This window comes from Lonchura striata, chromosome 12 (assembly GCF_050655825.1).
Source record: "Lonchura striata isolate lonStrDom1 chromosome 12, ASM5065582v1, whole genome shotgun sequence".
NCBI classification, from domain to species: domain Eukaryota; kingdom Metazoa; phylum Chordata; class Aves; order Passeriformes; family Estrildidae; genus Lonchura; species Lonchura striata.
The window spans coordinates 4,860,444-4,872,745 of NC_140714.1; the positions used below are offsets into that span (position 1 = coordinate 4,860,444).

General features: G+C 46.8%; 1 protein-coding gene across 3 annotated transcripts in view; it reads left to right on the forward strand.

The window, feature by feature from the left end:
• The window catches only part of FRMD4B (FERM domain containing 4B), a 125,961-nt gene that overhangs the window by 23,587 nt on the left and 90,072 nt on the right, over positions 1-12,302 (forward strand). Inside the window, exon 1 of one of the 3 annotated variants that reach the window (XM_085590305.1) lies at positions 6,680-6,869. The exons of 1 other annotated variant lie outside the window; for it this stretch is intronic. In XM_085590305.1, coding sequence (XP_085446431.1) covers positions 6,810-6,869 — 60 coding nt within the window. In that variant the 5' untranslated portion in view covers positions 6,680-6,809. Of the gene's footprint in view, positions 1-6,679; positions 6,870-9,819; positions 10,029-12,302 lie in introns of those variants that run through there. One more of the 3 variants, XM_085590308.1, reaches the window with a different exon arrangement.

Genomic DNA, 12,302 nt, shown 5'->3' on the forward strand with positions numbered 1-12,302 from the left:
GATGCTTCTGTCTTCAGAACAAGCTCCCAAAGAGTTGGGTTGTGGAAGAGGCCCCTCAGCAGGGAGGAGAGCTAAATGTTAATATGGGGGGTCAGCGGGGAGCTAAATGTTAATATGGGGGATTAAAGACTGCTTGGAAGGTGAAAGTCTGGCAGCGAGTGTAGAAGTGCTAAATCACTGCTCGAGGCATGCTGGTTTCACCAATTCAGGCTGAGACCATTAATTAACTTGTTCTGTGAGTGTGCACATCTCATTTAAGCAGCTTTCTATTATGTGGGAAGAGTACAGAAGGGGAGAAAGCACTAGGAAATACACTGATATTTCTTTATCTTTTTGAAAAGCAACTGGAAGCTCCAGTTCCTGCTGAGAGCAGAGTGGGTGAATGCCCACTCCCAAGATAATGTACTCTGGGATTTGGAGGGACCAGCTGACCCAAGGCAATGCATTTAGCTCTTGGCACAAATTCTCTGTCTTTCCAGACAGCAGGAGCCAAGGCTGCTGCTGCTCCATTACATGCTAATAGTCTGAGAAATAAAATACAATTATTAGTTGAATTGTTAAATGGACCTAGAGCCTGAATCAGAAATTGCTTTCCAACAGCAACTGGAGCATACAGTAACAAAACAAAACCAAAACAAAAAGAGGCAAAAGAAGGATTACTGCAGGCTTTACTTTTTTTTTTTTTTTTTTTTTTTTTTTTTTTTTAATATATGCTTCAGGACAGTGCAGTGAACTGTTTGGTAGAGGGGATGCAGCTCTGGATGAGGATGGGATGTAGCTGGGATGTGCTCCAAGCTCTGGAACTGGCTTTGTGTGTGCAGCCAGGTCTGTGCTTCACTTCCTTTATAATACAGGAGTGGGGTCTGTGAGAAGATGGCAAAATCTATCAAGTTTAATGTGGTCTTTTGCATTGAAGTAGTGAATATCACTGTGTTCAGCCCAATACATGTCAAGTCCAGCACTGGCATCCTGGAGCAGAATGAATTCTGTTCTTCTGAATCTGAGTGCTTCAAAACACACAGCAACTCCTGGGGGGGAATTGGGAGGTCTTGTGGACAAAGCTCCCTTCTCCCAGGGGATGACAGGAAGATGGGATGGGATGGAAGCACCTCCAAGATGGAAAAAGCCTGGGACTTTGCTAGGTGCTGGGTAGCTTTGCTGTAAATTTTGGTGTGGGATATGTCCTTTTGTCTCTTAGTGAAGGTGGTAGGACACAGGGAACAGCCAGCCTCTACTTGTTCCCCTGCAATGGGAAGAAAGATTCTGTTGGGAGACAACTCTCTCTCTTCCAAAAGAAAACAGGCCAGCAGTGTTGAGGCTTGCCTGCAGAGCTGTAGGTCAGCATGGAATCTGCTCTTTCCAGAATGGAATGCACGGTGGGGTGTGGAGGGAGAGGATGTTTGGTTGTGAGGGCTTTGTTTATGCCAGAAGCTTGGCTGGGTGAAGGCAGATGGAAGTAATTTTAAGGGACAGGAGCCAGCTGACAGTTGCATCTTGATTCAGAACTATGGGCGAGCCAGTCCTTGGAGGAAGCTTTTACCCTAGCCCTTGTCATTTAGTGGTTGTTCTGTGCCCTAAGAATGAGTTTTTATACTCCCTCACTGTCTGCCCATGGTGTTTTTAGATGCTGCTGCAACTCCAGCCCTTCCTGGTAATCACAGAATGACAGATCACAGAAGATGAGGAATGATGATTTCCATGATGTTTGCAGCTCTTAAAGGGTTGTGGCCCTTTGCTTTTGATTTTTTTTTTTTTTCTTAAATCTTTAAGTCCAGGCTGTTGGAGTGTTGGTATTGCAATAGCTGCTCTCCCTTTGGTTGGTTTGTGAATCTCAGGGCAGCTGAGGAGATCCTGGAAACAGGAACCTCAGAAGGCAGATGGAAAGAAGCCCAGATGATGATAACTGTATAATGCATTTCTCACTGCTTTATGCTGTCTTATCCCAGACAAAGCTTTATCTTTCATCCCATAATTATGTGATTCCCTGTAGGCAGCTTAAAGTGAGCTTTCGAAAGGTCGATAATTTTATCTATTAGATGCCTCCTATGATCTCTAAGTGCAGACATGGGTACTTGAAGGAAGGTTTCGAGGGCAAATTCCTGTAGTTTCAGTGAATTTCACTATGAGACTCAATTGCTTTGAGCCTGTTTAGCAGGATTGTCCACATTTGCATTTGTGATATGGTTGAGTAATTCACTGCTGGAGGGGGCTGCTTCTTCTGCCACCTTCCCTTGCAGCTTAAGCTTTGAATGCATTCCTCCAAGATCCTTTTCTTCTACCATATTTGTCCCAGAAAATTAGCAGAACCAACAGCTGGTATTTGTTTGATATTTTGAATTTGATGGGCATTTAAAATGTGTCCAAATTTTTTTCCTTGTCATCTTCTTCTAGTTGTATTATGTGTTATGGTTCATACTAAAGGAAAATAAACTTTCATAGGTGGTGAAGGGAATAGATGTTTTTCCAGGCTGAATTCAGCTGCAGCTCTGTAGGACAACACTTGCAAAGAGTGGCTCAGCAGTGTGATTCAGGGGGCAGAGATCACCCAGACCAGTGATCACAGAAGCCACATCCATTTATTCCTCAGTGCTGCCTGAACCCACTGCCCATGCTGGTAGGTGGCCTTTCCCTAAGGAAAGGGAAAAAGAGCAAACTTGTGAGCTGCAGGCTAAAACAAACAGATAAGAAGCTTTGAAAACAGATGGGAACTGTTTAGAATCAAATCCTGGAATGGGGAGTGGAAGGCATTGGGGGCTGATATGCAAGGGGGATGACTCACTGCTGTGGGCATCGAGGTCTCCTCTTACAGGATTGGTGATTATTGCCCCAGAACATCATTTATCAGAACCCAGACTGGAGACAGAAGTCTCTAACCTGAGACCTCATAGCTAAGGCACCTTTCTCCAGCAAGGTCCCCCTGACTCTTGCTCCAAGGCTCTGGCAGGGGGGACCCTCAGTGCTCCAAAGGGTCCTGCAGGCTGTCAGGGCTGGACACTCCCCAGCCCTGCTCCTTGGAAAATCACAAGCACTAGGAACCCCATGGGATTGCATCAGGGATTTGTTTGGGTGGTGCAGAGCTGAAGTGAAATCCTTGGATTTGTGTTTGGAGGGGAGAGTGCCTCTAATCCTGACGTGCCTGATGCTCTGGGAACCTGGTGTGGAGCATGCAGCCACCTCTGCACCTCTCTCAAAATATTTGCCTTCCTTTTGCCCCAGTAGCTGCGATTTTGGGTGTGGTACCCTGCAAACTGGCCCATCATTGGGTACATATGGATGTGTGCTGGGGAGGGACCCTAATGCCATCTTCTCACAGTCCTGGGGCAGGCCCTGGCTTTGTCTGATGGGCTTTCAGAAACAGTGTCGTGTTTCAGAGTCTTTGCTAGATCTAATCTTTAGTAGCTTTTATTTAACTACAACAGAATTATTGAGCTTTTATTTGACTACAACATAGCAGAGCAATGCTTTAGTAAGAAGAGTGCTTCTGGATGCAAAAATATTAGACAATTTCTTAAAAAAACGCCCCTACCAAAACCCCAAAAGAAGTCACCAAACCCCTGCCTCTGGAGGTGTCAGGGACCAGAAGAAATGAAGAGATGTCAACCTCCCCATTGCTGCATGGGTGCCTGGCTAGGAGGCATCACCTGGAGAACATAACACCCCCTGGCACCCAGAGCAGAGTCACACCTCTGCAGGAACGTGGGTTTTTCCTCTCCTGGGGTAATAGGGTACAAGCTCCCAACTCTGCTGTGTATCAAAACATCCTCTTGAGGAATTGTGCTCAGCCAAGCCCCTCGTTGCCTTGTGGGGCACTGCACATTAGTGCTGGTGCAAGATTGGGCTCTTTGCACAATCTCAGCCATTTAATTCAAGTAACGTGGAACAAAACAGGGAGAATTAGTTAAAAATAACAACTCTCAGAAGTACAGCTTGTCTTTTTATTAGGCTTGTCCTCACTTTCTCTGCTGCTCTGATAAGAAGGATGTTCTCCCTGTGGGATGGAGGGAATAAACTGGGATGAAACTCATTTGTTGGGGCATTATCTGTTAATTAATTTTGAACACTAATCCTGTCCCCATGCACTGTTTCTTTTTCTCCTGGTTTCAGAATGTAGAATGCAGTTCTGCTCGAGGAGAGGATGGGCAGCTTGTGCTGTGTTACAGGAGGGGTGAGCTTGTGTTGTCCCCTTGTCCCCAGGGCTGGGGGAGGTTTTCCCCAGCCCTGTGCTGCAGCTCACTTTTGGGAAGGTGGGAGCTTTCCCAGGGGCCCACCCAGAACATGGAGAATTTAATTTTCACCTCAAAGGATGTTCTGAACCTCAGCTGCATCCTCTCCTGGCGTGAGTCCCCCAGGGCAGGGTGAAGGGCTGATCCCGTGGATCCCAGTGGGGCTGGCACTGCTGGGAGGGAATTTGCCTCCACAGTGGGTCATGAGCCCTGTGTCAGTCCCAGCAGTGCCTGTGCTCCTGCACTGGGCAGCAAAGCACTGCCAGAAAATTATTTTAATTGAAGAAAAAGAAAATATATATCACTTCTTTTCCTATATATTTCTCTTTTTGGAATAAACTGAAAGAATATTTGAGCCTCTGGACAATATGAGCTGGTTTCTTTTCTGTACCCAGACTTCTGATGGAAAACATTCTGGTTTTAAGTGGTCTCTTTAATCTGATGGGAAGTTTGCCATTCAAACAGGGGGAAACGTAGACTCTCTTTAATCTTTTTTGATTAAGTGATATTATTTTTCTTCCTATTCTGTCAGTTCTTTCTCTGGCTCAGCAGTTACTCCTGGCTGCCCCTGCATCCTGCTCATTTAGCTTTGCCCAGTCTTTCAGAATCAATATGTGCTGCTAAATTACTGGGGCTGGAGAATAAAATTTAAAAAAATAAATCCAATATGAGGTTTTGGCATGTAAGTAGTATGGCTTATAAAGTCCTAGGATTGTCTTTAATACAAGCCATCTTGCTTTCTCATTTCTGATGTATACATAAGTGTGCATAAGTGAAAATCCCTGTTCAAGGAAAGGAGTAATAATATTCAGCAGTCCTGGAAAAGGGCTAATTCTTCATTCTGTCCAAGTTTCTAAGCTGCTGCAGGTGTCTCAGGCAGTGACTTCATGTGCTGCCCTGCACATTCTTTCCCACAGTGGCTCACTTTCTAGTAACAGAGTGAAGGGTGACCTCTGTCCTGTCATCTTGCTAAGAGTTCAGGTGGATTAAGGGACAGACTGGAAAAAATATGTATGAAACAAATTCCAGCTTGCCAATGTGCTCTTAGAATACACAGAGCAGGAACACATTAATTACATGGTGGCTGTGGGCAAGACTGATTTCTCACAGGGGAATTCTTGGATATGGTTTTGTTTTACTCCTTGAAGCCAGGAGACCTTTGGGATCTGGGTATCGAATTGGGACCACGATGGCCTTGAAGAACTGAGAGCAACTTATAAGGAGAAAAATTGTCCTCTTCTTAAAAAACAATGTTCTTTTTGGCAGTATATTTTAAATTATGTTCCTTTCTAGTCCGAGACCAATTTTCTTCTAACAGAGATCAATTTGTGAAGACTTTCATCTATAAAAAACCTGAATTTGGTTGGTTAAAACGTGGAGCAGAAATGACTGAAGGGCAGTCCCTGCTGAGATGGGGTCATCCACAGGGCTGTGCTGGGTTCAAGCCCCTCCAGAACCAAATGTTGGCACTGGAGGGGCTGACCCAGCCTGGAAAGGCTCCAGGAAGTTTTGGATCAGATTGCTGATCAGAGAAGGGTCCCCTGGGAATATTTGATCTGTTTAACTATTGTTCTAAGCAAATCAGTCCCAGTGGAGGTTACTAAATCCTGGTGAGAACTTACACTGTCTACCTTAAATCCCTATTCCCATGGGATTTCCTAACAGGACAAGGTATTGTTGCCATACAATGGCCATTACACCACGGTAAGCATTTACTGTAAATACCTAAAATGCAGAGCAGATCTCCCAGCACTGGGGTTTGATCTGGCTGTTTCTGGCATGAAGGAATTTATCTGGTGAGGTCCTGGGTATTCCCATGGGAAAGGGGAACTTTGCTGTGGTGCTGTTGGTTCATTGATTTATATTTGTGTGGTATATAAAACAAAATTAGGGCCTGGATTTTTTTTTTCAATGTGTGTGAATTGCTGGGATTTTTTAATGAATTGCTGTTTTTCCCCTCTGTAGGTAGCCAAATAAATTTCTGCCTCTTTCTCCTGGGGTTGTGGAGAAAAATTTAGAGGTTCTGCTGAAAAAATTGCATTGTTCAGTAAATACTGGCACTTTAGTGGGGAAATCATGAAAAGCAGGTTTTAATATTGGAGGTGGTGAGTGAATTTGAGCACTCAGGGTGCTGGGAGTAAGGGATGTACCTCTGGGAGCCCCTGTCTGAGCCACACCACATGCAGAGTGGCATTAATGAAGTGTTTTATCCCTCGCTCTGCACACTGTCCTATTGTAAATGCAGGTGAACCCAGTGGGAAGAAATGATGATGTCTGACTCCAGTTCATAAGGCTGAATTATTTCTTTATTATAACTATGCTATAATGCATTAATATACTCTTTAAAGGAGATACTAAAATTACAAGCCTACTTTTTCTATCTGCCATATCTAACTCACAACTCGTGACCCTTTCACCATAGCCCAGCCCCAGGTGGGTTGATTTGGCCATCAGGCTCAGACAATCCTCACCAGAATCCAACCAAGTAATCACCCCAGGTAAACAATTATCCAAACACATTCCACATGGCAAAAACAAGGAGCAGGAATAGAAATTGTTTGCTCTTTCTTTCCTCTGTACTCCTCTATGAAAAGTCCTGAGAGAGAGAAGAATATTCCTGCCACAGATGCCTTCTGTAATTGCACAGTGAGTTTGTGTTGAGCCTTGGAGGTTTGGGCTGTGGGAGCCGTGTGCTGGCTGCCCTCTAGTGAGGCACTGCCCGGCATGAATAATTGAATAAATCCAGGAATCCCTGCTCAGGCATTGCCAAGGTTTTGATCAGCAGAATCTCTTTAACCTCAGCCTGGTGCTGCTCCCAGTGGGAATCTCCCCATGGCCGATCGGTGGGTGTTTAGTGAGAGGGGAAAATTCGCCTTTCCTCAAGAGCATCACTGCTCTTGAGGTGGGAAAGCATCTGTGGGGATGTGGTATCTGTAAAATAAAATTTAATAAACTTGTGGGGAGGCTTTGAAGGGCTGCAGGAATGCATTGGTGGGCTGGGGCAGAGTGTGCCCTGTGCTGCTGTGCCTGGTGCAGTGTTCCTCAGTCGTGGGACAGGCTGCAGTGTGCTGGCATCCCTCTGTGTGAGCACTGGGAAAGGTTTTGCTTCGTGCCCAAAGGGCTGAAATATTTGGGGATGGGCTTTGTCATCCTGTATTTCTCTGGCTGTTTGCACACTGTAGTAATTGTGATGTGGGGAGGGTTGAAACTGGTGCAAGTCCTGCCACCGTCATCATTGTGATCGCTGGGATTAAAAATAGAGTTTTTGAGAGGAGGTTGGTAACCCTGGAGTCCTGGGGGGCTGGGGCTCCCCAAGCAGTGTGGGCAGCTCCCCTAGGCTTGAGTTTTATGGGTGAGAGCCCCCAAAACTGTAAGCCAAGCATGCTGCAGCTGCTGAGGAGAAAAGCCAGGGAGAGCAGGAGATTTTGGCAGCATTGGATGTTTTTAATGCTGCCCTAGAGAGCTGCCCTCTCTAAGAACAGGTGTGTGGATGCAGGAGAGAAGCCCAGCAGAATTCACCCAGGAGGGGAATTGGACAAATTCCTTGCATAAGGGCAGGCCAGTGCCCTGGGCCATGGAAAGACCGGTCCTGCAGAACAAAGTGCTGCTGCTTTTTGGGGATACCCAAGGGCTGGAGAGGAGGGATTGGGTAAACAGGGTTAGAAGAGCTTAGTCAGGATGTGTTTGTTTAAAGGATCTGCTTCAGCCCGACTCTTGTAATTTGGTAACAAGTGTGTTTCTGCTCCTTGGAAACACTTCATTCATTAGCCTAATGGAGGGAAGGATTATGCAGAGATGAACTTAAAAGATGCTAAGCAAGGAGGGGTTTATTGGGCTGAACCAAGGCATGCAGCAGGAGTGGCTGCGGGGATGGGGGACATGGGAATGTCACCATGGAGCTGTGCTGTGGTTCAGTCTGCACCAGGGTCTTGGTCCCTAGCGTTTTGTGTAATCCCAGTCTGCTCTTACAGGCTGGGACATGGAGGTTGTTCTGTGTGACTGTGAGTAAAAATCTGGAATGATTTTTCCATTTAGGATGCATGAGATTTTTGCAAGGGAAAATAGATAACTCTGCCTTGTATCCCATAAAGACACTGTAGAAATAGTGAAATAATGAACAGGATAAAATCCATACATGGTGTATAATACTGAGGATGAGCAAAGGCTGGAGAACTGTGAGGATAAATTGATTAGGTTTCTCCCAGCAGAGCAGTCCAACAATAGGCCAGAAGTGCACTCATGCACTGATGCTTTAAGATGTTTTAAATCATAAATGTTAAAATCTCCAAGTGGAGCATTCTGGGTGCTGTAGGCAAGGCTCCTTTGGGGGTGCTGATTTTACACACACCTCTGGGAGGCACAGTGAAGCAGGTGAATCTCTCAGGGCTGAAATGCAGCAAAGCACAGGCACTAACAGCGCTGCAGTGATGAAAAGGAGGTGCCCAGTGACTTCTTGCTAGGAAGTCATTTTACTGGGAGAAATGAGAAAAAGCATCCCAGGATCTGAGCTCAGCTGGGCTCTCTTGAAGAGCTGAAGTGAGATTGTGTTTCTGATGGCACCAAGGGGGAGTCCCAAAGCCACAGGTTGGCCAGTGGCTTCTGTGCCAGGCTTGGAATCAGCCTTTCCCTTGGCTCAGAGCTGTGTGTTTTCGCTGTGTGTTTTGGTGCACTGATGTGGTGCATCCCTGAGGCAGCAAAGCAGCTACTGAAACCTGCGCATTGAGATATTTAAGGTATAAGAAGAGTATAACAGGTTGTACTTCCAGATCAGCTGGATCTTTTTGAAGCATAGGTGGATCCTCTGCTTTCCTTCCATGGGAGATGAGAGCAGGTTGTAAAGTGATGCTGTTGTCTTGATTTCTTACAGCCTGTGACATTGATGGGGTTGGAGGGAAGAGAAGTGGAAACAAGACTCCCCATTCCTGACTGGACAATAAAATTAGGGCTGTAGAAGAGGAGGTGCTTATATGTAAAAAAAAAAAAATTAACTCTGGGGAGGGGAAGGGTTTGTTTTGCTACAACTTTGGCATTGAAATTCTAGGTCTTGTTTTATCCTTATTTCAGTCATCAAATATCCTCTTTGAAAGTAGTTAGGTGAAAGTCTTAAATCCTATGAAACCACTTGGTTTTTGGTTTTTTTTGGTTTTTTTTTTTTTTTGCCTTTTTTGGATTTTTTTTTTGGGGGGGGGGTTTGGTTTATTTTGTTTGTTTCATAAATTTTTTGAGGGGTTTTTGTTTGGGTTTTTTGTTGTTTTTTTTGGTTGGTTTTCTTGTTTGTTTTGTTTTTTGGGGCGTTTTTTGGGGCGGTTTTTGGGGCGGTTTGGGGGTTTTTTTGGGGGGTTTTTGTTTTTTTTTTTTTTTTTGTTTGTTTTTGGGGGGTTTTTTTTGTTTTTTTATTGGGGGGGGGTTTTTTTTTTTTTTGGTTTGTGTTTTTTGTTTTTTGTTTCTTTCCAAGCTGGGGCAGGAGCAAACACCTGACTTGCGCACCTCCCGTGTGCGGAGCGCAGAGGCAGCAACAGGCTGAACCAGTTTGCTCATTGCTTTCGTCTGCTCCCGTCCCGGCTGCCCTGGGAGGTGCTTGGCCGCTCCTGCCGGTGCTGCAGGAATTCCCCTGCCTGCAGCCAGCAGCTCGGGTGCCCGTGTGTGGCCAGCACCCTTGGCCAGGACAGCCACCGGGCCAGGCTGTGCAGGAGAGCCAAGGCCGAGCATCTGGATACGGATCCGGGACAGCCTATGGCGTGTGGCAGAGGGTGAGGTGTGCAAGCAGCTTTCCCTTCCAGGAGGTGCCTGTCTGCCGAGTCTCAGGTGAGAGGAACTTCTTTGGGTTGGTAATGAATTGAAGCCGGGGGATTGTTACCACCTTAGGAGTTGGGGAATGTCCCAGTGGTTGGTGGAGCTTAGATCGGAGGTGACAGAACATGGATGTATTCAGAGGCTTCTCCCAGGTTTGTTTTGCATGGGTGTTGCTCATGGCAGACCTGGCGTGGCTCCCGATGCTGGGCTGGCTGGAGGGTCAGCTGGCCATTTGGACATGATGCTGTTGAGGGGATGGAGGCTTAACCATGTGGGAATGCTGCCCTGGCTCGAGCCAGCTGCTGGAACCTGTACCACAACCTCACAGCCCCAAAACACTTAGTTTAAGTCCCAAGTTTCATGTCTGGGACATTAGCAGGGCAATGTTAGCATCCATGGTGGTGCCTGACCAGAGCTGAGGAGGAAACCCTCCTGCAGCCAGGGGAACCTGCTGCTCCAGCTGCCCAGGGCTCTGCTCCCCTGGCTGAGCACAGAGCCTCACCAGCTGCTCTGAGGGAGAACAGCAGGAATTTGGCTCCAGTTGGAGTGTGGGCTTTGCTCTGTTGCCTGCCAGTCTGTCCAGCAGTAGCTCAAGGGAGCTGCAGATGGGGCAGTCCTGGGGGGGCTCTGCACCCCCAGCACTGGGGCTTGGCACCCCCTGGGGATGGTCACCCCTGGGGTCTGCTCTGTCCTGAGCCCCCTGGGGCTTTGGTCACTGTTTGGGATCTGCCTGAAACCATCACAAGAGTTTGGAAGCTGCCTGACTGACATCTGAGGCTTTCACAAGTACTTGTGTACAAGTCCCTTGAATTTCAATTTAAAGATGTGGAGCTGTTGGCTGCTTTTCTCCTTCTACTTAATCATAGTGGAAAATTTGCAGCAACCCTCAGAATATTTAGAAGAGAAACTGCTGATCTAAATGTGCTCTGGCAAAAGGCACAAACAGCTGGAAAATGTGCCTTCCCCTGCAATATTTTAAGGATGTGTAGCATCATCAAGGGCTATTCACTGGAGCTGGCACTGTGAGCCTGTGCTGTGCAACAGAAAATAAATATTCTGTCCCTACCTTTCAATAGGCTGTGTCCCAAATAGGCAGTGGGCAGGTGACAGATCCCTTTCTCTTGTGACAGATGCTCTGCCTTGGAAGGGCTGTGGGAGTAAATCCCTGCAATGGAAGCTGGCAGCAAGCATATTGGGAAACAGATGGTGCTGTGCCACAATTTTACCTGCTGTAAGGCCAGTGCATCACTTAGCAATACAGAAGCAGGAGTTGTATTCCCGTGGCTGCTGTGTTCTTGGTGGGGGGAAGCACTATTTGATTTAACATTCAGCAGCGGGGGAAGGGGCAAAGTATGTTACATGTATCTCTTCTTGTATTTTTTTTTAACTCCCCCAGGATTTGATAATGTAGCACCAGCTAGATTTGTTTTTGAACCCCAGAATTTATTTTCCCCTCCTGTGTGAATTCTAGTTGGCTGTGTGCTGAAGGAGTTTGCTGCCTCTGTGCAGAAGGGACAGATATCCCCATGACCCTGCCAAGGCCACTGAGTGCCTGGGGAGGGTGGGAAGGACAGGGCTGTGATGGGGGGACAGTCCCCTCTGTCTGTGCCCCTAAAGAGCAAATGTTGCTGTCTCTGCAGGCAGCCTATGGGACATTTGAGCCCGTTCAGCCTTTAGCTGTGTTTTCTTTACCCTCCAAAACCCTAGTCCTGGAGTTGTTCCCACCCAAAAGCTACTGCCTGCCTTGACGAACAGTATATGAGGCAGGAGGGAGTGAAACTGGGTGTAGCAGGGTCCAGTCAGAAGTAGGTGGAAGTTCTCCTTCCTCCTGATGGAGCTGTAGGGAGAGGAGGACCAGGTGCTCTGGTTTCCCTGGGCTGGATGTCCCCTGTCCCCTTCCAGCCACCTGCACAGGATGGGAGTTGGGTTTCTGGGGAGCATCCTCCAGGACCAGCTGGGCAGGCAAAGAGCCCTTGGTGCTACAGTTTGGCCATTAATGTAAATGAGAACAGCAGATTTCTTTTTAAAAAAAAGTCAGTTTGATCTTCTGACCTCCGAAAGGGCCTAATATAAGCACCCCAGCTCTACTTCCAAGCATCCTCTTCCTGCTCCAAATGGCTTCCTTTGCCTGGCTAAGGTCTCATGTCCTCTCCAAGGAGGAAGGGAAAAATATATAATGATTCTGCAGTCTTGGCAAGTGAGGAATCACGCCCATGAAAACAAATAGCCGTTAATTAGGACCATGAAAAGCTGATTGAATCACAGCTCTGATAATGGCCAGGGCAG